Here is a 24,344-nt window from a genome sequence, read left to right on the forward strand (position 1 = left end):
TACCAAAGTCAGTAGCTCTTTCGACTTGCCCCAGAGTTTCTAGCTCTGTGTTGGAAGGTTTAAAGAATTATCCAGCGCTGTCAGAATAAATAATTGATTTAAGCAGCAATGGTTTGAATCAAGATTTCTTGAATTGGACTGACAAAATAACTCAGTTTAACAGATGTAGTTGCAAGAGGTTCAGCAGGATGTTGCCTAGAAGAGAGCTGCAGTTATAAGGAGAAACTGGGTAAGCCATGTTTATTCCCACTTAAACATTGGAGGCTGAGAGGCGACCTTATAGACCTTATAAAATTATAATCAACATTATAATAGGCATATTTGGAATAGAAAGTCATAATCTTTTTCCTCGGGGCAGGAGAGTCTAGAATTAGAGGGTAGACACAAAATGCTTGAGTAACGCAGCTGGACAGGCAGCATCTCTGGAGAGATGCTGCCTGTCCCGCTGAGTTATTCCAGCATTGTGTCTACCTTCGATTTAAACCAGCATCTGCAATTCTTTCCTACTAGAACTAGAGGGCATAGGTTTAAGGTGGGAGAGAAAAAAGGAGATTTGAAGGATCATTATTTCCACACAAAGTGTGGGGAATATCTGGAATGACCTGACAAGAGTGTATTGGAGGCAGATACGATTACAACATTTAAAAGATTTTGGACAGGTACTGGGATAGGAAAAACAAAGAAGAATACAGGCCTAACATGGGCAAATGGAGGTGGACATAGCGGTCGGTATCAGGGCTGGATTTAGATGAAGAGAGGCCCTAAGCTGTTCCACTTGTGAGGCCCCTTCCGCGTTGGTTTTCAGCGCTGGCGGCGAGGCCATGGCGGCCAAATCTCCCTCGCTTTGAATTGTGGGAGAAAGTGCCCAGCGCCGACCAGTTGCCGTGCAGTGCGCATGCGCAGGGCGGCCGATGATGTGCTGGCCGTGGTTGTGCACATGTTCAGGGGGGAGGACGTGCAGGCCGCAGCAATGCGTATGTGCAAGGCGGCCTGCCGTGCCGGCAGGTGAGGAGCGAGCGGAGCCCGGCGGCCCGGACACGGATAGCGGGGGGAGATGGAGAGAGAGATAGATAGAGAGATAGAGGGGGGCCCGCCCAGAGTTGAACGGTAGGCGTCCTGCCTTGGCCGGAGGCCACTCGAGGCCCTAAGCTTAAGATTGTCTAGCTTATAGGTAAATCCGGCCCTGGTCGGCATGGATGAGGTGGGCCAATTGAGCTGGATTTTCGGCTGTATATTTCTATGATTCTATGATCAAGCTTTGTAATTAGATATTTATTCTGCCTTACAAAAAAAAAAATCGAAGCTATAATAAATCAGTTCTGCAGAAATTTCTATCCACCCATGCACCTATCAATAGAAGTCCTCCAAGTCTCATTATCTCTGACATAACCTCTACAGAAATTTACATGGGGCAGGTAATTCGCCATTGATAGGTCTGCCACTGTTATACCCGCACAAGTCTACCCAATGGACAGAACAAAGAATCATTTCTGGATGAATTCCATGGTCAAAATAAAAACAGTAAACTGCAATGTGGTTTAAATTCATAAATTAACTGCACGTGTCAACGAAGATGTTTGAATACAAAATGAATCAGAAGTAATTTTATTTAAAAATGACAAACCCAACTCGTCCTGGCGCCTGTGGTAATGCACTCCATGAGAGCTCCAATTAGGAAATCCACACAACTGCAAAGCAGCCTGGCAATGAATAATTCATAGAAATATGAATTTCTCTACCCACTGAATACATCTGATTTTATAGAGGCCAGAAATTGAACTTCTACACACTCTTGCTTCGTATTAAAGAATGCAAAACTTGTTGCTTTTTTTTTTTTTAAGTGATTGAAACAATGGTTTCAGAAGCAATTGCAATATTTGCTACCGTACTGGGTTACATAGAGCAGAAAAACAATCATAGCTTTAATCTCCAGTGTGGGAGTAATTGATAAATAGGTAACATGTTTTGTATGCTGAGCTCAGCAAGGATAATGCCGGGCTGCCTTCCTGCATTTGACCACTGTCCAAGTCATCTCAGCTGATAAAGGCCCAGTCCCACTATCCCGAGTTGCTCACGAACTCTTCTGAGTTTTCCCCTTGATTCGAACTCGGGGAATGTCAGGTAATATCGGTAGCGAGTCAGTAGGAGCCCGTCGGAGTCCGTAGATGCTTCACAGCGACTCGTAATGCCAGCCGTAGGAACTCGGGGCATCAGGTAAGTCGGGACGTTTTTTCAACACGTTGAAAAATGTCCACGAGTTTTTAAAAAAGCCCCGAGTACCTACGAACGGCTATTACCGTAATTCTCCGAGTTCGAATCAAGGGGAAAACTCGGGAGAGTTAGTGAGTAACTCTGGAAAGTGGGACAGGTCCTTAAGAATCCTCACCGTTGTAAATGAAGAGCCCTTAAAGGCTTTCACAGTCAACAACTTCAGTCCAGTTTCAAAGCTGAACAGTAGCAAATCAGATGAAGTATAACGGGGTACAATTATTGTAGCCTCTCTGGAGAAAAGGAATAGGTGACATTTCAGATCGAGAGCCTTCTCCAGACTGAGAGTCAGGGGACCTTTCCATGATCATTGTTGCTGGCTTTGATTTGAAGGGTCTCAAACCAAAATGTCACCTATTCCTTTTCTCCAGAGATGCTGCCTGACCACTGAATTACTCCAGCATTTTGTGTCTATCTTCGGTGTAAACTAGCATTTTCAGTTCCTTCCTACACAAATTATTGTCGCCTTTATGTGATTGAATTTTGAAGAATCAAAATTTGTCATGTAAATACCAAATGTTTTAGTGTGTTCACTTAGACTATTGTGCAAACAACCATTTTTGTCAACATTTAAAATGATTGTAAACTTCGTTATTCCAAGTGCTCACAAAATCTATATAACTAAAAGTCTCATCTTGACCACTTCCTGTCCACGCTGTATATTGATTTTTAGAAAAACGCTACCATATATTGCTATGATTTTTGGCCATCCTACTCAGTCCTCCTTCGCTGAGGCAGTCCCGAGGATTTTTCTGAACGATAAAAAAGAAAAAAGTTATGAGTGTTTAGATTAGGGTAACGCCCCTTTCCTCGGGGTGGGGGGGGGGGGGGGGGTGGGACTATATAACACGGATGTCTGGACGTGAGTCACTCTGGAAGATCATGAGGTAGAGTCCACAACTGATTTTAAGCTGTGAATCAACTGAACTGCGAGTCTGCAATGTACTTGTAATAAATTATTTGTTAGCCCTTAATGACAATGTAATGAGTTATTTTGCAATTTGGTGGCCTGCACTCTGCTTGAAATGCTACAAAACCGAATTTGGTGGCCTGCACTCTGCTAGAAATGTTACAACCCCGAATTTGGTGGCCTGCACTCTGCTTGAAATGGAATTACAAGGAATAGCTGTGAGTGAACTGCCAGCTCACCAGCCCCGAGTGACTGACCTGCCAGCCCACCAGGCCCGAGTGACTGAGCTGCCAGCCTACCAGGCCTGAGTGACTGAGCTGCCAGCCCAAGAATCCATTCAGCCCACAATGTCCATACTAGCCCTCTGGAAACCAGTCCCTTCGGCCCACAACATCCATACTTGCACTCAAGCCCCACCCCCCCACACTGGCTACCAATATTGGAATTGGTGGAATATTGCGTTGGGAGACCAGCCCACCTGTGTGAACATGGGACGCAACAGGTCCCACTTAGTCTAGTTAGGTTATAAAGATGTACTGGAACTTATTTTTTCCAGAAATTACAATGTTTATTAAAACACAATGACTTCAAAGTATAAATTTGTTATATCCAAAAGTTGTGTGCATGAGCATCTAACATTACTTCAGAGCTGTCAATGTAAAGAAAAAAAATCATCCAAGCAGTCAGCAGTTTTTTTTAGGGAACACACAAGCATTGCAAACAAATAGAATTGTGACATTTGCAATGCTGACTGTGGGTTTTTTACTAGGGGAAGGATAAACTACTTTTTCCAGTTGATTTAACAGTATGCATTAGATTCTGTTAATTTAAATCTGAACCCAATGGCATTCTCCATTCCAATGTCAAATCTCAAAATGTGCCCATATCAAACCAGCAAAGTGCAAGCTTCTGCAACTTTCAACAGGAAACCAATTTTCTCTCCCGAGTTTACATTACAGGCACAAATGCTACAAAGCACCGATGTAGAAATATGTCAGGTGATTCAACTCTAAAGCCTTTCAACCACCAGAAATCTCAATATGTTTAATGCTAACATTTGCCAGAGTCCAAAGGACCAATACTCAATTCCAATCATAAAGGAACATGTTCTGGTGACTTGTTGAATTAAAAAAACAGCTACAATCAAGTCACATGAGCCAATTGTTATATGCACAATCCCCTGATACACGTATATTAAATGTGAGGCGTATATAGGGCAAACAGATAGAAACCTTTTCACAAGGTGGAAATATCATGGATGAGAAGGCATAGCTTTAAAGGTCAGGAGGGGCATAGGGCAGGAAGATGTACAGGGCAAGTCTTTTTTACACACAAGTGGTGGATGCTTGGAAAACACTTCCAGGGGTAGTGATGGAGGCAGATATGATAGTGGTATTTAAGAGGCTTTTAGACAGGCACATGGACATGTTGAGTGATGTGGATCATCTGCAGGAAGAGGAGATTAGTGTTATATGGGCGAAAGAGCTAATTCCTATGCCATACTCTTCTGTATTTTATTGCATGTACCAGAATAAAATCTCAAAATTATACACAAGAACGGAGTTATTTGAACATTTTTTCAAGGTTATGACGGCTGTATTTTACATGCCAGACTTTGCACGGGTCTGCTATTTAATGATAGATGTTAATGCCACCCTACCATCTATGCGAGATGATGGATAAAGCACCATCAATCACTGAAGGTAAAGCATTGAGATGAATAGTATTGGGATTTACACAATCCAGAAATAATTTATTGCACTCGGGACTATTGCTTAATAGATTCATTAATCCTGACTGCAGAAAATACTCAGGGGGAAAAAATGCGCTTCCTTGGACATAAACAGTGACCGACATAAACAGGACACAAAGTGCTGGAGTAACTCAGCGGGTCAGGCAGCATCCCTGGACCACCCTCCCCGTGATGTCAGCTATCCATGTTCTCAGAGCCATGCTGCCTGGCCCGTTGAGTTACTCCAACTTTCCGTCTGTTTGTATAAACCTGAAATTGCAGTTACTTGTTTCTATCAATTCATAAATACGGTGTTTGTTCCTCCACTATTATTCTGTGACAATTTTGGAATCAATTTACAATTGCTTCTAAATGACAATCAGCTGCACCATCAGAATTATGAGAACGTTAGAAGTATGTACCACACTGAGGACAAGTTAAGTGCCAATGGAAGATCCACAGAAAACCTTTATATTTTCATTCACAACCGATACCATCAGAAATGTCTTCTAATGGTCCAGTGATTAAGTTGAAGCCAAAACAAGGATTCAAATTTGCTCCTGAAATCAGTTATTGATCTGACATGCAGGTAGTCAGCTGTTAGTTCTGCAGAAGAGCTGAGCGCTGGAAATATTTGATGCAGAGCAAAAACAAGGGTATGTGGTCTAACTGCTGATAGTAACTGTTTTAAACAAGCTTTTGTATATCCACTCAGACTGACTATACCTTCAAATACATGACAGCATTGATTGCATCAGTTAATCCACATTCCATATACTGACAGTTACAAAGATATATCAAAGTATTAGTCCTTGTGTATTCATTACATTTGGTCACACAAACTGTCACGCCAGCATCAGATCGACAAATTAGTTGCCTGGACTTAGCAGCTAGATTGCATTTGAATAAACAAAAGGTCAAAAGGTGCCTTATTAAATGACTAGCAATGAAGAGAAAATAATTGTTTCAGTGATTCACTGATTCTAGGAGAAAACATTATTACCCCCCCCTCCCCCCATTGTAATACATTATTTGCTCCCCCCCCCCAGAGTATGCTGGAGTAACAGCGGGCCAGGCAGCACCTCTGGAAAACACAGATGGGTCAGGACCCTTCTTTAGACTAGTCCATTGTGTATCAGCCCCAATTCTGCCCTTGTGCTAGAAAATGTCTGTCAACTCCAAAGGAAAAAAACCTGATCAGATTAGTCACGTCAAACTCATTGTCACAAGCACAAGTACGGTGAGGTACAAGCACAATAAAAACATCTTGCTTGTAGCCGCATCACAGGCACATACACACAGAAACAGTTGTCACTATTTAGTTTAGTTTATAGATACAGCGTGGAAACAGGCCCTTTGGCCCACCGTGTCCACACCGACCAGAGATCCCCGCACATTAACACTGTCCTACACACACACTAGGAACTTATACCAAGCCAATTAACCTACAAACCTCTACGTCATTGGAGTGTGGGAGGAAACCAAAGATCTCGGAGAAAACCCACGCGTTGACAGGAACAATGCACAAACTCCGTACAGACAGCACCCATGGTCGGGATCAAACCCGGGTCCCCTGGTGCCGCAAGCACTGTAAGGCAGCAACTCTACCACTGCGCCACCATGCTGCCCTCAATAACACCCTAATTTCCTCTGATATTATCTTGATGTGAGCGTAAGTAATAAAGACAATCCCAAATATGTCAGGGACACGTAGTCTACATATCTCAGTGCTTGCATCCTAAAACATTGAACATAAGGAATGCTGGAGCACTTGATTCTGGAGCTCAGGGTTGCTCTGGAATAGAGTATAACAAGATTTATAAAATGCCTTTGCAGTTGATTAAGACGCAACCTTAACTATTTGCCAATCCCTGCTTTATTTCATCCCAGACAACTGCTTGGAAGCAGAATCGCATGGCAATCCCACGTGATTTCCCTCACTTTGGGAAATCCGACCATTCAGCGGTGCTGCTTCTTCCTGTATACAGGCAGCAACTGATGAGAGCACTGCCAGAGGCGAAGTCTGCACAGAGCTGGTCTAGGGAGGCAGAGGAATAACTACAGGATTGCTTGGAGTCTGTAAACTGGGTAATGATCAAGGACTCGGCAAAGGACCCAAATGAATTCACCACACTCGTTACAGACTTCATAAGGAAATGTGTGGAGGACTGTGTTCCAACAAAAACCTTCCGAGTGTTTCTTAACCAGAGGCCTTAGATGAACCATGAGATACGCATTCTGCTTAAGACCAGATCCCGGGCATTCAGGTCTGGTGACCCAGAGTTCTATAAGAAGTCCAGATACGACCTTGACAAGGCCTTCAAAAAGGCGAAAAGGGACTTCTGCTCTAAGCTGGAGGATGATGCGGATGTCAGGCAACCGTGGCAGGGCTTGAATAATGTCATCACCTTCTACAAGGCGAAATCAGGAGTATAGAAGTATAGAAGTGAGATTGACCGATTGACCAAATGGTGCCAGCACAACAACCTGGCTCTCAACATCAGTAAAAACAAGGAACTGATTGTGGACTTTGGAAGGGGAAGGATGAGGACCCACAATCCTGTTTATATCAATGGGACGATGGTGGAGAGGGTCAACTTCAAATTCCTGGGCGTGCATATTTCCGAAGATCTTTCCAGGACCCAGCACACTGATGCAATTATAAAGAAGCGCCTCTACTACCTGAGAAGTTTACGGAGATTCGGTATGTCAAAGAGGATTCTCTTGAACTTCTACAGGTGCACAGTAGAGAGCATTCGGACTGGTTGCATCGTGACCTGGTTGGGGGCAGAGCCTGTGGACTCGTCATCGTGGAGCTGGCTGACTTCGGAGGCTGTGGTGGCGCTGTGGCTGCGACCCGACTTTGGAATCTTCGGCTGCGGGCCCTGTGGACGGTAACAGAGAGCTCGCAGGTCCCTGGTTGGTGATCGATTTTCGGGAGCTCCCGCAGCAGCAGCTTCGTCCGCCCTGAGTCGCGGAGTTTGAATCGGCCTGTTTGTGGAGCTAAAAATCGGTCGTGGGATTTACCATCGCCCGGCGGGGTCTTCAACATCGAGAGCCTTGATCTCCTTGATGCAGTGGGAGAACAAGCAAGGAAGAGATAAGACTTTTTGTCTTCCATCACAGTGAGGAGGTGTCTAGAGATTCACTGTGATGGATGTTTGTGTTAAATTGTGTTAATTGTGTGTTTTGTTGCTTTTTTTTGTCATGACTGCATGGTACGAAATTTCATTCAAACTTGTTTGAATGACAATAAATGAAATTCAATTCAATTCTTGGCAAACTGTAACCAGGCCATCCTATTTCTTGCAGCTAACCAATGGTTTGGATCTTGCAGTGTAGCCTTTGTATTTCTTTGGTATTTTATATAACTTTGGTCCTCATGTTGATAAACAGCAATAAAAGTTTCCAAAGGTGATGGAAAGACTGGAGGAAAGACTCGGTGCTGAGAGCTCTCTTATACCTGCATTAAGGAGGCAATTAAACCCACCTGAGCAATTACAAACACCTGTGAAGCCATGTGTCCCAAACATTATGGTGCCCTGAAATGGGGGGAGCACGGACCTATGTATAAACACAGCTGTAATTTCTACATGATGAAACCAAAATGTATAAAAATGGCCTTTAATAAAATCTGACAATGTGCACTTCAACCACATGTGATTTTTTTCTATTACAAATCTCAAATTGTGGAGTACAGAGGCAAATAAATAAATGATGGGTCTTTGTCCCAAACATCATAGAGGGCACTGTAACACTTGTCCCTATACCTGCTCCTTTACATCCACCCAGGGACTCCAGCAGTCCTTCCAGTTGAGACAGAGGTTCACGTGCACCTCCTCTAACCTCATCAACTGCATTCGGTGTTCCTGATGTGGCTTCTTTTACATCGGTGAGACCAAGCATAAACGCAGTGATCGTTTCACTGAGCCTCCTGGGCCTCCTCCATCACCAGAGTGAGGCCACATGCAAACAGGAGGAACGGCACCTCATATTCCAATAACAAGAAACTGCAGATCCTTGTTTATACCACTCATATTTTGCTTACGTTCTAGCTTAGTGAAAATGGTTATCCTTGATTGTGACATCACTCTCTTCGCCAGTCCACCTTTGTGCCCTGGGGGTGCCTCCCGCAGCCCACCTAGAGAGCGCGGTGGGCCAGACCCTGTTCCCTCTCGTACCAGCCTTGCAACTCACCCGTCACCTCCATCGTCATCATCACCGGCTTCTTTGTCGGCTTTTTCTGGGACGAACAGGGACCGGCTCAGCGGCCTCCTGCCTCCTCCTCCCTCCCGCCCCACAGTCCACCAGGTTTGGCGTTTGGCCGCGGTGAAAGAGCACCAAGATCACTTCCCAATATCAAAATCAAATCATTCTCACAAGACCATCACTGTGCCACGTCAAAACAAATTGCTCTTCACCAGATCCACACGGCTCAAGTTTCAAAACCTAACAATGCAGAGTTTTCAATGTACTGTATACCCAAGTCCAACCTTGGCATTGCATTCAATTCCATGTTCTGTGTACAACATAACGTGATGCACCCCAATATTTTCTGGAGATATTGTAAAAATCACTGGAGTCATGCCCAATTTCCTTAAGAGAGGAGAACCAAGGAATTGCAGACGCTGGTTTACAAAAAGTAAACAAAGTGCTGAAATAACTCAGTAGGTTAGACGGCATCTCTGGATAACATGGATAGGTGATGTTTCAGGTCAGGGTCCTTCTTCAGACAGTTTCCAATTTAGTTAAAGGTACACAAAAAAGCTGGAGAAACTCAGCGGGTGCAACAGCATCTATGGAGCGAAGGAAATAGGCAACGTTTCGGGCCGAAACCCTTCTTCAGACTTTTTGCATCTATATTTCCAATTTAGTTAGCCCACTGAGCAAGTAGTGGCATTGATGTGCTTTATTCCATAGCTATGTGGTTGTGGTAAATTGTTAGTGGTATTAATGCCGAGGAACTTGAAGCTCTAGACCATCTCCATTTCAGCACCATGGATGCAGACTGGGCCGTGTCCTCCACCCTGCTTCTTCAGTCAATGAACGGCTTCTTTATTTTTACTGACCTTGAGGGAGAGGAAGTTGGCTTGACACCATGTTACTAAGCACTATCTCGTCCCTGTGCACCATCTCATTGTTAATGATACAGTGCACTGTAGTGACAGCATCTACAAACTTCTAAATGGAGTTAGAGCAGAATTTTGCTGCACAGTTGTGAGTATATTGCGAGTATAGCACAGGGTTGAGTACACAAATGGTGTTGAGAATTACTATGGAGGATGTTTTGTCACCTATCCTTACTGATTGCAGTCTAGATCTCAAGGATCCTGTTGCAGAGGGGAGAGCCGAGTCCTAGGTCCAGGAGTTTGGAAATTAGTTTGGCACACTGTTTGCATTTGACTACAAACTGCTAGAAATTGCAAATAAAACTTGAAATCCTGACAATATGTAGAGTTAGCTCTATTTAAGAATCATAAGCAATGTTAATATTTCTCCCTTGTCAGATTTCTACAACTCAATTTCTTAATAAAGCTCGAATAGTGGTAACTAGACACAATATCCTGGAGTAACTCAGTGGGTCAGACTGGATCAGCATCTCTGGACAGAAGGAATAGGTGACGTTTCAGGTCTCTCCAGAGATGCTGTCTGACCCCCTGAGTTACTCCAACTTTTTGCATCTATCTTCGGTTTAAACCAGCATCTGCAGTTCCTTCTTACACAAATGCTGGTAAATCATTCTCTAAATAACATTTCACACTTAACAATAAAAATATAACTATATCAAATTACTGCATATTTTGGACAATCTATTCTCCACTGAGAGATACAGCATGGAAACAGGTATTTCAGCCCATTGGGTCCTCAACAATCATCTAGCACCTATTTACACTAAATCAATATTGAGTTACCACACTTCGGAAACTATTCAAAAAATTTAATTGATTCACATTTAATCATTAGTAGACAGGAACTTTCTTAGAACTTATAATCAGCCAAGTATATAATTCTGATAAAGACAGCAATGCCCCATTTATAGAAAAAATGAAAAATAGGTGCAGGAGTAGGCCATTCGACCCTGAACAAGCACCGCTGATGGCTGATCATCTAAAATGAGTACTCCGTTCCTGCATTTTGCTCATATCCCTCAATTCCTGTAGCTTAAAGAGCTAAATAACATCCAGTGAATTGGCCTCTACTATCTTCTGTGGCTGAGAATTCCACAGATTCATAACTCTCTGGGTGAAAAGGTTATTCCTCATCTCAGTCAGAAATGGCCTACACCTTATTCTTAAACTGTGACCCCTGGTTCTGGATTCCCCCAACATCAGGAACATTTTTCCTGAATCTAGCCTGTCCAATCCTTTAAGAATTGCATATGTTTCTGTAAGATCCACTCTCATCCTTCTAAATTCCAGTGAATACAAGCCCAGGCGACTCATTCTTCCATATTTTGATTACTGAATTGTTAACATTCAAATGAAACTATAGGCTTAGCACAACCCAATTTAATCACAGCAAAACAATGTTACAACCAATGTTCAAAACACAAACGGTTTAGGTCTAATCTTAAAGCTACTCTACCAATATTTGCAAGCAAGTCTGATAACACAAAGCTGTTTTATTGAGTCAACGGTGGAGAAGAATAAAACAAAATCATTATGAGTTGGAAGGAACTGCAGATGCTGGTTTACACCAAAGAAAGACACAAAATAATGGAGTAACTCAGTGGGACAGGCAGCATCTTTGGAGAAGGAATGGGTGACATTTCGGGTGGAGACACTTCTTCAGTTTTGTTTTAAATGTGTACCTGTGTATAATACTGTACTGTAAGAGCTGAACCCATGTGGATTGGGTTGGGAAGTTTTATGCTGCACTCACAAAGTTTGGGGGTCGGTCAGCCAGCCAGCCCCAAATTCTGTCAGGACAGGGTGAGTGAGTGTGGCTGCAAACTCAAACAGGTCAGGTGGGCCGCAGCCATCTGCTCTACCCACAGGATCAAATGGGAACGAATCAATGTCGGAATGCAACCAAACTCACTCTGTTCTGAGAGTTTGGGGTTGGCTAACCGACCCCAAACTTTGTGTGCACAGCATAAAACTTCCCAAGCCTATCCGCATGTGTTCAGCTTTTGCGGTCGAACATAAAGCACAGGTACACATTTGAAACAAAACTGAAGAAAGGTCTCGACCCGAAAGGCCACCCATTCCTTCTCTCCGGAGATGCTGCCTGTCCCGTTAGTTACTCCAGCATTTTGTGTCTATCTTCGAATCAATGTCGGAATTTACCCGGTCTTTCATGCGCCAGCTCTGCGTGACCGCCTTGGAGCCCTCGATTTTCTCCGAGTGCCGCTTCTTCATGAAAGCCACGAGCAGGTTCCAGTCGGTCATGTCGCCCTGGTCTTCCTCCAGCAGTTCCTCCAGGAGGCTGACGCCGGCCATGCTGCGGCCCCCGCCGACCCCTCTCAGCGCCGCAGCCCCCCCGGGGGGAGGGGGGAGAGGAGAGACCGCTGCGGGTGTAGATGGGGCAAGGAAGGGTGGGGAAAACCTCTTTATTTCAGCCGCGAATGGCAAGGTTAAGAGCCTCTGCTCCCCGGCTCCCGGCCGCTCATCGCACCCTGACGGACGACGCCATCTTGAGCCGGACCAACAGCCACCGCGTCCCGACCGACGGCAGCGCGCGCGGGTCAATTCCGCAACCGCCTCGCCTCCAGCGCCAGCAAAACCCTGCCCAAGGCAACGGGGACAGGCACGAATAACACCCGAATAAAACTAACTCAGCCGGACAGGCAGCATCTCTGGAGAGAAGGAATGGATGAAGAGACCCTGCTTCAGACTGAGAACCAGAGGAGAGGTATGAAAAGGGTTCAGAACAAGTCACCCCGACAACCTTGACATCCAGGCCTTGAATGATATCTATAGTAATATAATAATATTAACGAGAAAAAACATCTAGTGAAATTCTGGCACATTCATCAGTATTCCTCTTTAAAGAATTTCACTAGATGTTTTTTCTCGTTAATATTATTATATTCTGGCTGTATGTTATATTACTATAGATATATCTTTAAAGAAAGAGGAATACTGATGAATGTGCCATAATTTCACTAGATGTTTTTTCTCGTTAATATTATTATTTACAGTACTCTTTTTTTTTTTTAATTATTCAGTTGTGCTGCTTCAAGTTTATGAATTTCATTGTTCTATCTGGGACATATGACAATAAAACACTCTTGACTTGAATATTCAAAGGTCGTGTCTTAAGCACATGTACACACACATACTTTATATGAGGTCAATGAAGGTTAAGTGTTGCATCTGACAGGGAACTAGTAAAATAAGGAGCATCTTGCTTTTTTGCACCACCCCTCCACAACTGGCAACTCCACAACTTGAACCAATAAAAGGACCCAGGATGCTGGAGTTTGTTTGAAATGGGTTTTTTTTTCCCAACATCTTGTCAATAACTGGCACCCAGTACAGTATAGAAACAAGGAATTGCAGATAGACACAAAATGCTGGGTTAACTCAGCTGGTCAGACAACATCTCTCGGGAAAAGGAATAGGTGATGTTTCGGGTCAAAACCCTTCTTCAAAGTAGGCATACCTTGAGGAGATTTTGCAGTGGAGCAGACACAATGTGTAGGATGCTGGTTTACACAAAAGGAAACAAAGTGCTGGAATAACTCGGGCGGCATCTCGAGATCATGGGTAGGTGACGTTTCATGTTGGAACACTTCTTCAGACTTGAACGAGTTTATTTATCTATTGAACCAATGAAGTACCATGATTGAACTTACAAACGTGTCCGTGACCATTGAAGTACTATTGTGACCAATAGAAATAAATGTCACCATTTGGGCACTATTATTAGACAAATGGCAGACATTTTTTTTACATAGTCAACTATCCACAAACAGGAATGGTCTGTTTGGATGATGCTGAGTGGTGAGAAAATAATAATGGAGGCTTGCACTGTTCATCCATGAAAAACACCACTAGATCCTTCATTTGTACACCTGACATTAGAAAGAGTCTTGGTTTAATGCTTCATGGAAAATACACTACAGTGTAACACCCCATCAGTAAGACAATAGAGTATCAACATGAATTATTTGCTCAAATCTTTGGATGAGACCAAGGCCAACAAAGTTATTGCTCAAGGTGAAAGTTAAACTAAGCCAAATTGCTTGTCCAGTTCATATTAAGGCTGTTATGTATTCTCACCTAATTGTATTTAACTTTGATAGGAATCTTTATGATTACTATAATAGTGACCATGCGAGTAGATCGCAAAGAAGGGATTGTAAAATTGGAATTTCCCTGGATGTCCATAAAGGGCAGAAAGTAGACAATCCTACTCGCCTTAAGCTTTTCATAATCATTGAAGTTTGTTTCCATTTTACCTTGGGACCCGATACTTCCACAAAGCGTCTTAGCTAGTTCCAGGAAATTGGTCAGGTGACAGTAAAAGATTATGGAGGTTGTAAGTGTGACTTGGAAAGGAACTTGGTGCACGTGCAGTTCCTCATAACATTGCTACACACTGATTGTACATTCAATTGTACACACTGCAGCCACAGGGAAACTGGTTCCAGTGAAATTTGCAGCTCTGCCTGGCATTCCATTGACCTTCTTCAGTGTTTCCATTGTTGAAATTTAGTTTAAATTAGTTTAGAGATACAGCAAGGAAACAGGCCCTTTGGCCCACCAAGTCCGCATTGACCAGTGATTGCTGTACACTAGTACTATCCTACACACTTGGGACAATTTACAGAAGCCAATTACCCTACAAACCTGCATGTCGATGGAGAGTGGGAGGCAACCGGAGCACCCAGAGTAAACCCACGTGGTCACGGGGAGAACATACAAACTCCTTACAGACAGCACTTGCAGTCAGGATCGAACCTGTAAGGCAGCAACTCTACTACTGATCCACTGTGCCCACTCTACTGATCCACTAAATCTCCATATGTGATGTGGTAGACATTCCATCGTACTCTAAACGAGATCTGTCGATGGTGGTTAGTCTTTGAGAACTTAAGAAATGAACTGACGTTGAAGAATAGCATTGTAAAATCCTTTGACATGGGAGTAAACTAATCAGGTGATGCTGCTTTCAGAAATCTTTCAAATTAGTTTTTCCTTCTTACCCTTCAAGTATCGCCTTTGTATTTATCCAATATTTCACAGTGAAATCTACTTCCGCCATTTTTGCAGATCACGACAACTCTGCTTAAAAACAGTCCTTGTCCCCTGAGATTCCTTTGACAATCATCTTAAATATATATGTATTCTTCAGTTAATTTGTGCTTGGCCTTTCTACAGCAAAGGAGAAGGCCAAGGACAGATATGTAGGAGTGCGAGTGGGCAGGCAAGTCAAAAGGACAGGGAAGCTCGAGATGGCCTCTGCTTCCCACTTCCCACGCACCGACCCCTCAGCTCCCAACTATCCACGATCTATATCAATGACGTGGCTGAGAGGATCATAGTTGTGACTTTGCACGATGATAGAAAACCAGGGGGGACCATGAATAAGTTGGAGGATGTAATATGTGTCCAGAGGGAAATAGACAAGTGGTGTGAGTGGGCAAGAACATGACAGATGCAATGTAGTGTTTAAATAAAACATGCACCTAACCACTTTGGGGCACAAAACAGAAAAGCAGAGTATTTTTAAAAGGATGAGAAATTGAGTTATGTACTGTAGATACTTGTCCCAAGTATGTAGGATAGTACTAGTGTACGGTGATCGCCGGTCAGCGCGGACTTGGTGGGCCGAAGGGCCTGTTTCCGTGCTGAATCTCTAAACTAAACTAACTTTCAACAATGGAAACACCGTAGAAGGTCAATGGAATGCCAGACAGAGCGGCTCATTTCACTGGAACCAGTTTCCCTGCGGCTGCAGTGTGCACAATGTGGAGTAATGTAGACCTGTGTGTCCTTTGTCTGTACGTCACCGGAGGCCAACACAAATACACAGCAAGCAATTAGGATGGCAGAAGTTATGAGATAAATTGGAACCAGGAGTAACGATGTGTCACTTCAACGTTGAGCAGCAGAATGGCGCACTTCGTAGAGATGCTGCCTCACAGCGTCAGATACCCTGGCTGGATCCTGTCCTCGGGCACTGCCTGTGTGGAGTTTGCACATTCTCCCTGTGACCACATGGATTTCCTCCGGCGGCTCCATTTTCACAGAGCTAGACAGCACAGAACTGGGACAACACAGAATTGGCTTAACTTCCCCACGCCGACTAAGGTGCTCCATCTACCCTCGACCCACCTGCCTGCGTTTGTCTCATATCCCTCTAAACCTTTCCTATCCATGTACCTGTCCGAGTGTCTTTTAAAAGATTCCTCTCACATCCCATAGACATCAAGAATGTGCTATTAAGATGAAAGTTCAGTCCTGACTTTATTCAATGGTGATTTGGTCTTGAAAGGTTAAATGGCTTCTCCAATTCTCCATTTTAGATAACACCCTAGCCTCCTTGAGCTCCCCCCCCCCTGTCTTTCCTGTGCCTGCCCCCCCCCCCCCCCCCCACAGGTGTGCACCCAATTCTCCCACTATACCGCCTCCCACCCCCATCCCAGGCATTTTAAGGCATAGATAATATGATACATTTTTTAAAAATCAATACATTTAAACCCCTATACTGCTGCAGTGAGCCTAAGGTTCCTTGTGTAACCAAAACAGTTCACAGTTCATAGCATAGTGTATTCTAGAGTTCAGGAGGCCGATTGTTGTTGGGGAGAAGCTCTTCTAGAACTTCTGACACCCTTTTTATTTGATGCAGGAAAATTAGTTACTTCAATGGAATGACTGTCCTCACCTGCACTTGTCTTTGTGAAATTCATCTTGTATTAAGAAAGAAAATCGTTGATTAAAGTTTGAAGATGTGACCTACTTTCTTCACTTCAAGAGCTTTCAACATGAGACAGGTTCTAGCTGTGATATTCCCAATCATGAGCTCATATTCAGCTTAGCTGAGAGCTCCAAGATCGTCTGGATGCACCAAGCTGTGTGCATTACCTCACTCCACAGGAGATAGTGAAGTTGTGCCAGCCCACTCTTCCCTTCATTAGCCGTCCTTCTTCATCTTCAACCCCTTGTTCAAATCTTGATTTGCTTCATTGCAGGGGAGGACGAATTAGTTGAAAGCCTAATGCTCTGTCACCCATTGCCTGGCAGAGTTTTCACAGGCAAGATGTAATACTCCTAAACCACCTTACAGAAAATGCAAAGAGATTCAACAGCTAATTTTCAAATGAAAGGGCAGTACATATTTTATGCATCGGCTGGGACATAATTAATTTGCAATCCAAGGAAGGAGATGAGAAGAAATTTGCAATGCAAGGAAGGAGATGAGGAAAAATGTCTTTAGTCAGAGGCAGGTGAGTCTGTGGAATTCTTTGCCTCAGAAGGCCATGGAGGCTATGTCAGTGGATATTTTTAAGGCGGAGACAGATAGATTCTTGATTAGCACAGGTGTCAGATGTTATGGGGAGAGGGCAGGGGAATGGGGTTAGGTGGGAGAGATAGATCAGCAATGATTGAATGGCGGAGTAGCATTGATGGGCCGAATGGCCTAATTCTACTATTCCTTATGAACAGAAGTCTCTCGGGGCCAGTCCATAGGTGGGTTCCTTGTTTCCACCACCTGTGGCTTAGTTGCCGTGCACACCTTGCATTGTATTGAAGAAGTCTGGTAGATGTACAAGAGAACTGGCCCTTCGGCCCACCATTGAAGCTAACCATTACACCCTTCTATACATTGATCTGCAATTTTGTTACCCGAATCAATCTGAAGGATCCCGACCCGTAACGCCATTCCCAAAATGCTCATCTATACCAATCCCACCTGCCCACGTTTGGCCCATATTCATCTAAATCTTTCCTATCTAAGTATCTGTCCAAATGTATTTTAAATTATATAGTGCCGTATAGTATTGTATAGTATCTGACTTGATTGGATAGCATACAAAACAAAGCTTTTCACTGTACCTTGGTACATGTGACAATAATAAACCTTAACCATAGATTCAATTGGCCAAAATGACAGCCTTCTATGTCAAAGACAGACACACAATGCTGGAGTCTCAGTGGGACAGGCAGAATCTCTGAAGAGAAAGAATGGGTGATGTTTTGGGTCAAGACCCTTCTTCACCCATTCCTTTCCTCCAGAGTCGCTGCCTGTCCTGCTGAGTTACTCCAGTGTAAACCAGCATCTGCAGTTCCTCCCTACAGCCTTCTATGTCATAAGGAAATATGGATCCATCTGTTATATGGCCTGTGGTTTTTCAGCAATCAAGGGCGAGCCATCATTTCTTTCCACTGAAGAGTCGAATCAATTAACATTCACGTTATTTATATATTATATTAAAAAAGTTTTTAATCTGACTTTGCATTCCATCAAACAGTTTTTAAAGTGCAATGGTCAATCAAGCAGTGTCTACAAACTTAGAATTGCCTAAAAGCAAGATTCATCGCGCTTGCTGTGGATTCTTTAAAGCAAAGACAGAGCCCTGGCACATTTTAATTTATGTGTTTTCAACAGTGAGTAAGATGTGAGTAATTTGACTTTTCATTTGTGATTACCGATTCTCAAATACACACGATGACAAAGGCTATTCATTTGCTCTTCAAAGCAGTGAAGTTGGAGTACACATCAATAAGTTACTTGATAAATTAGAATCATAAAAAAATCCTTTTAACCTCTGGTGGTAGGTTACAATGTGAACTAAATTCAGACTTGAAATTGTATCCCTACACAAAAATATACATTGATTTGAATATTTTACCAAGTTACCCTAATCAAGTTAGGTTATAAATAAATTACACACAAAATGCTGGAGTAACTCAGCGGGATAGGCAGCATCTCAGGCGAGAAGGAATGGGTGATGTTTCGGGTCGAGACCCTTCTTCAGAGTCGGGAATGGGAGATACAGAGATAAGGAAGTGTCAGCTGTGGGCACGAGACATCAAAGGGGGTAGAGATCAAGGAACATGTAGAATAGATCTTTGTTAGCTGGGAGAAGGTAACAACAAAGCAAACAGAGACAAAATGGAATCAGGGACAGTTAGACTGTTCTGAGAACTGGGAAGGGGGAGGGATTGAGAGAGAGGGAAACCAAGGGTTACTTGTAGTTAGAGAAGTCAAGAATCATACCGCAGGGGTGTAAGCTGCCCAAGCGAGATATGAGGTGCTGTTCCTCCTTTCCGCCAGGCCTCACTCTGACAATGAAGGAGGCCCAGGACAGAAAGGTTCAGCTACTAGGAGATAACATTTACAGCAAAGATCTCACAACTAATGCTACAGATGACCAATTAAAACTATTACCGTTAATCATGATGCGTTTTCCATTCTGATTTACCCAATTAACTATTTCCTCCTTACTCAGAGCGCATATATTTTAATCACGTCTCTTGTGGGATACCTTATCATGTTTTCAAGAGAGAGTTAGATTTAGATCTTAAAGGCTAAATGAAACAAGGGATATGGGGGAAAAGCAGGAACGAGGTACTGATTTTAGATGATCAGCCATGATCATATTGAATGGGTGCTGGCTCGAAGGGCCGAATGGCCTACTCCTGTTATTTTTCTATGTTTCTTTGTTCCTCAGAAAATGGGATATATAAAGTTCAGATTATTGACATTCGGAAATCCTATTATATCTTCAACAAATTCCAGTAACTTGTCTGACATGACCTAGCTTTTCAGAATTCATGTGGGTTTAAGTTATATTTTGCATGTTAAATTATCTTAAATTGATTATAACATCTCAATTTAAAAGGTTTATATTTCCAATTAAAATGCCTATATCTCTCAGGATTAGGTTGTTCACTGATTGGAACATTATTTATTTACCAATCTTCACCTGCAATCTCTGTAATAAATGGAGTGCATTACCTTTCCCTATCTCACTTTAATTCCACACATCCGACAATCTTCGTCTTGTCCCATTTCCTCCAGGTTTCTTCAGCTTTCTCCCTATTTATTTCCTTTCAATCATTTCCTTTCAACTGCAAGAGTTATAGTCGACATTGATCGAAAAAAACATAAAGCCTTGCATTTTGTTTTTATGTTCTTAGAATGGCCTGAAAGGATTTGCTACATTTGAAATAGAGCCACTATGGTAATATAGCGAGTTTTGCAGCCAATATCAAACTCAGTCTGGGTTCGCAAACAGCAAAGTAATAATGGAACAGGTAATGTTTTTATTTAGCGGTATTGGTGAAGACAGTAATATTAGCCTGATGTGAAGAAACCCCTTTATCCTCTGGGTAATGGATGTTTGGAGTTATCTTTCCAAGAGGTTTGTAGTGGCTCAATCACGGAGAATATTGAATATTGAAGTAAAGCTCAATAGATTTTAGAATATTAAGCGAATCAAGGGAAATGGAGTTAGTTCATGAATTGGCGCTGAGGTAGAAGTTCAGCCAAAGTGTTATTGGACGGTGGAACAGACATGAGGAGATAAATGGCCAATTCCTGCACAGGACATAGAACAAGCCCTTCGGCCCACAATGTCTGTGCCGAAAATTATGCCAAGACCGTCCCTATTCTCCCTGTACATAATCCATATCCCTCCATTCCCTGCATGACTATGTGCCTATCTTAAGCTTTCTTAAATGCCACTAACATTTCTGCCTCAACCACCACCCCCAGCCACTCACTCCACCCTGTGTCAAAAATGTCGGCCTGCACGTCGCCTTTGAGCTTTGCCCCTCTCACCTGAAATTGAAGCCCTCTAGTATTTGACTTTTCTATCCTGGGAAAACGATTCTGACTGTCTACCCTATCCACACCCCTCGTAATTTTATATACTTCTATCAGTTCTCTCATTAGCCTCTGGTGTTCCTATATTTTAAGTTCTTTTTTGAAAAGTGTTGTGGGCTATTTTACATCCAGGGATCCTCCCTTTAACATGCAAAAGGGCACTAAGTGCTGGAGTAACTCAACAGGTCAGACAGCATCTCTGGGGAACAAGGATGGGTGACGTTTTGCATTGAGACCCTTCTTCAGACTATTTTAATGTGAACTTCACACAGACGCTGGTGCATACATATATATATATATATATATATATATATATATATATATATATATATATATATATATATATATATATGAATGAGCCGCTGGAAGAATTGGCTGACACGGGGACATTTTGAAGATACTTGGATCGGTACATAGATAGCAAAGGTTTGGAGAGATATGGGCCAGGCGTGGGCAAATGGGACTAGTTCAGTTTGGCTGTCTGTATGGAGTTTGTACGCTCTCCCTGTGACTGCGTGGGTTTTACCCAGGTGTTCCGGTATCCTCCCACACTCCAAAGACATACAGGTTTGTAGGTTAATTAGCTTCGGTAAAAATTGTAAATTGTTCCTAGTGTATAGGATCATCTTAGTGTACGGGGATCGCTGATCGGTGTGGACTCAGTGGGCTGAAGGGCCTGTTTCCACGCTGTATCTCCAAACTAAATTAAACTAAACCTGGGCAGCATGGTCAAGTTGGGTCGAAGGACCTGTTTCCAGCTCTGTTAAGGGCATGTCCCACTTGGGCGTCATTTGTGCGTCACGCAGATGGCGCGGGATGATTTTGTACATCCCAAAATCCTGGGGCGCCGCACGCAACCGTGCGTCACTGCCTATGTCACCACGCACCATGCAAGCGTAATGCGCACCATGTGAGCGTAGTGCGCGGCACGACGCGTGCGTCGTGACGCGTAAATTATGTTCCGTAAATTACGCGCGAATGACGCCCAAGTGGGATAGGCCCTTAACTCTTTGTTTACCATAGTGAATGTATTCAGACCAGGCTCCTGTGGGCAAATCCTGTTCACATGTGATGAACGCAGGTGCAAAAAACTGGAGTAACTCAGCGGGTCAGACAGCATCTCTGGAGATAAGGAATAAGTGATGTTTTGGGTCGACACTCTACTTCAGTGTCGACCCGAAACGTCACCTATTCCTTTTTTCCAGAGTTGCTGTCTGATCCGCTCCAGTTTTTGTGCCTATCTTCGGTTTAAACCAGCATCTGCAGTTCTTTCCTTCACATGGTGAATGCAAGCAGCAGGCTGGATCCCAAGGGACCTGGTCGGTTGTTTCCTGCAATATCTCATCAGCCTGAGATTTCTGAGTTCAGTTGGATCACTGCCAAAGCCTGTAGTGCACCTTCCCAATGAGAATTAAGGACAGATTCATAACCAAATTCACAATTTGTTCCTCTTTCCAATTCAGTCTTTTGGTTTTCAACACTCATTAATTAAATTCTGGTGCATTAACTCAATAATCGGTCTCATTGTGTCATAATATCAATGCTAATTATTAGCACCAATGCTCCAAAATCTTAGTCGGGAATTTTTCCAATGCTGTCAGGCGTTCTTTTACGAGGATGTTGCCAGGACTCGAGGTCCTGAGCTATAGAGATTGAGGAAGCCAGGACTTTATTCCTTGGAGCACAGGAGGCTGAGGGGTGATCTTACAGATGTGTATAAAATCATGAGGGGAATTGAAAGGGTGAACGCACAGTCTTTTAGCCACAGTAAGGGGAATTGAAAATGAGAGGACGTACAGGTTTATGGTGAGAGGGGAAAGATTCGATAGGAAACTGAAGGATGACTCTTTCACACAGAGGGTGGTGGGTATATGGAACAAGCTGGCAAAGGTGTTAGTTGAGGCAGGTACCAAAACAATATTGAAAAGACATTTGGACGGGTACATGGATAGGAAATGTTTGGAGAGGTATGGGCTAAATGGAATTAGCTTAGATTGGGCATCTTGGTTGGCATGGGCAAGTTACTGTGAAGGGCCTGTTACCATACTGTATGACTTTAAATGGGACTAGCGTAGATGGAGCATTGTGGTCGGCATGGATGAGTTGGGTTGCAGGGTCTACGTCTGTGGTGTATGACTCTATGAAAATAAATCCTGCTCCAACGTTCCTCTTTACCAGGCACAGTGTGTCTTAGCCCTTTACTTCGTTTAGAGAGAGAGTCTAACTACCTCTCTCTCTGGATGCCAAGCGATCTAACCTTTGAGAGCAGCCTACCATGCAGAACCTTATCAAAGGCCTTAACCATGCATTTGTTGCTGTGGCATCTCAACCCGCTAGCACAGGCTGAAATTCTCGCTAATAAGAACAAGAACAGCAATATATGGTGCGATGGTTTAGAATCGACAATATAATAGATGTGGGTAGACAAAAATGCTGGAGAAACTCAGCGGGTGAGACAACATCTATGGAGCGAAGGAACAGGTGACGTTACCTATTCCTTCGCTCCACAGATGCTGCCTCACCCGCTGAGATTCTCCAGCATTTTTGTCTACCTTCGATTTTTCCAGCATCTGCAGTTCTTTCTTAAACATATAATAGATGTGATGCAGTTAAGATTTCAGCTGCATGCAAGAGCAAACAACTGGAGAATCATTGTAGCCATGCTCACACAAATATAGATATTTTGTAAGACAGCAGGATTATCTCTTAAGTTCCCAATATTGCGATCACTGAATTGTGCCAAAGACACATCTAAGTGAGCTGTTATTGCCCATTTACTTTCACAAGACTGCTCATCTTGTTGTCAAATTGCATTGATTTTTGTTTGCAGAGGCATAATGGGCTGCAGAGTCGCTAATGCATGGCACTCAGAGGGATGTTATCTGGGGGGTGCTGGTTGGTACCGTGATCCCCAGCACAATATTTTGCCCTCAAGGACCTTGGACAAGACATGAACCAGGTTGGCAAGTGTAAACTCAATAACAAAATGAGTTGGGGGCAGAGATGGAGTCTGCTGCCTCGGTGGTTGTGTGTGTTGATATCCTGCATTGTGTGTGGCATGCCAGATTGATTCCTGGGTTGGTGATGTGGGGGTTGCTGTCTAGTTAATGGAGATTGAGTAGAATTGGCCCCTATCCATTCGGGTTCAAAAGAATGAGAAGTGAACAGTGAGACATATAAGATTCTGAGAGGTATTGACAAGAGAGTCAAAAGTATTTAATTGTCATATAAGTACTGACAAAGGAACAATGAAGGTCTTATTTACAGCACCATTACAGGCCTGTATACACAATACACATAGATGATATATGATAAATTAAAACATCTATAAATTTACATGGTACTACTACAAAAAAGCCAGGAGTCTTTAGTGCAACCAAAGATAGACCATTGTTACTAGTTGGTGTTGGAGTTGTGCAGTTGTTCATTTATTCAGGAACGATGCTGGTTCAGAGGATTCAAATTTCTAGTTGGGTGGTTTGTAAACTGAAAGGGTTGTCATTTCCATGATGTTAGGGTTGGCATAACTCAGTGAGTCAGGCAGCATCGCTGGAGAACATGGGTGGGTGACAATTCAGCTTGGCCTTCTTCAGCCTGAAGTGACCCGAAACGTCACCTATCCATGTTCCCCAGAGTTACTGCCTGACTCGT

The 24,344-nt window shown here is 43.2% G+C and overlaps 1 protein-coding gene across 1 annotated transcript in view; it reads right to left on the reverse strand.

Moving 5' to 3' along the window:
• The window catches only part of rptor (regulatory associated protein of MTOR complex 1), a 292,628-nt gene extending 280,052 nt beyond the window's left edge, over positions 1-12,576 (reverse strand). The window contains exon 1 of the mRNA XM_033044242.1: positions 12,200-12,576. Coding sequence (XP_032900133.1) covers positions 12,200-12,352 — 153 coding nt within the window. The 5' untranslated portion in view covers positions 12,353-12,576. The remainder of the gene's footprint in view (positions 1-12,199) is intronic.
• Positions 12,577-24,344: the final 11,768 nt, after the last annotated feature.

Source organism: Amblyraja radiata, chromosome 26 (genome assembly GCF_010909765.2).
Source record: "Amblyraja radiata isolate CabotCenter1 chromosome 26, sAmbRad1.1.pri, whole genome shotgun sequence".
NCBI lineage: Eukaryota > Metazoa > Chordata > Chondrichthyes > Rajiformes > Rajidae > Amblyraja > Amblyraja radiata.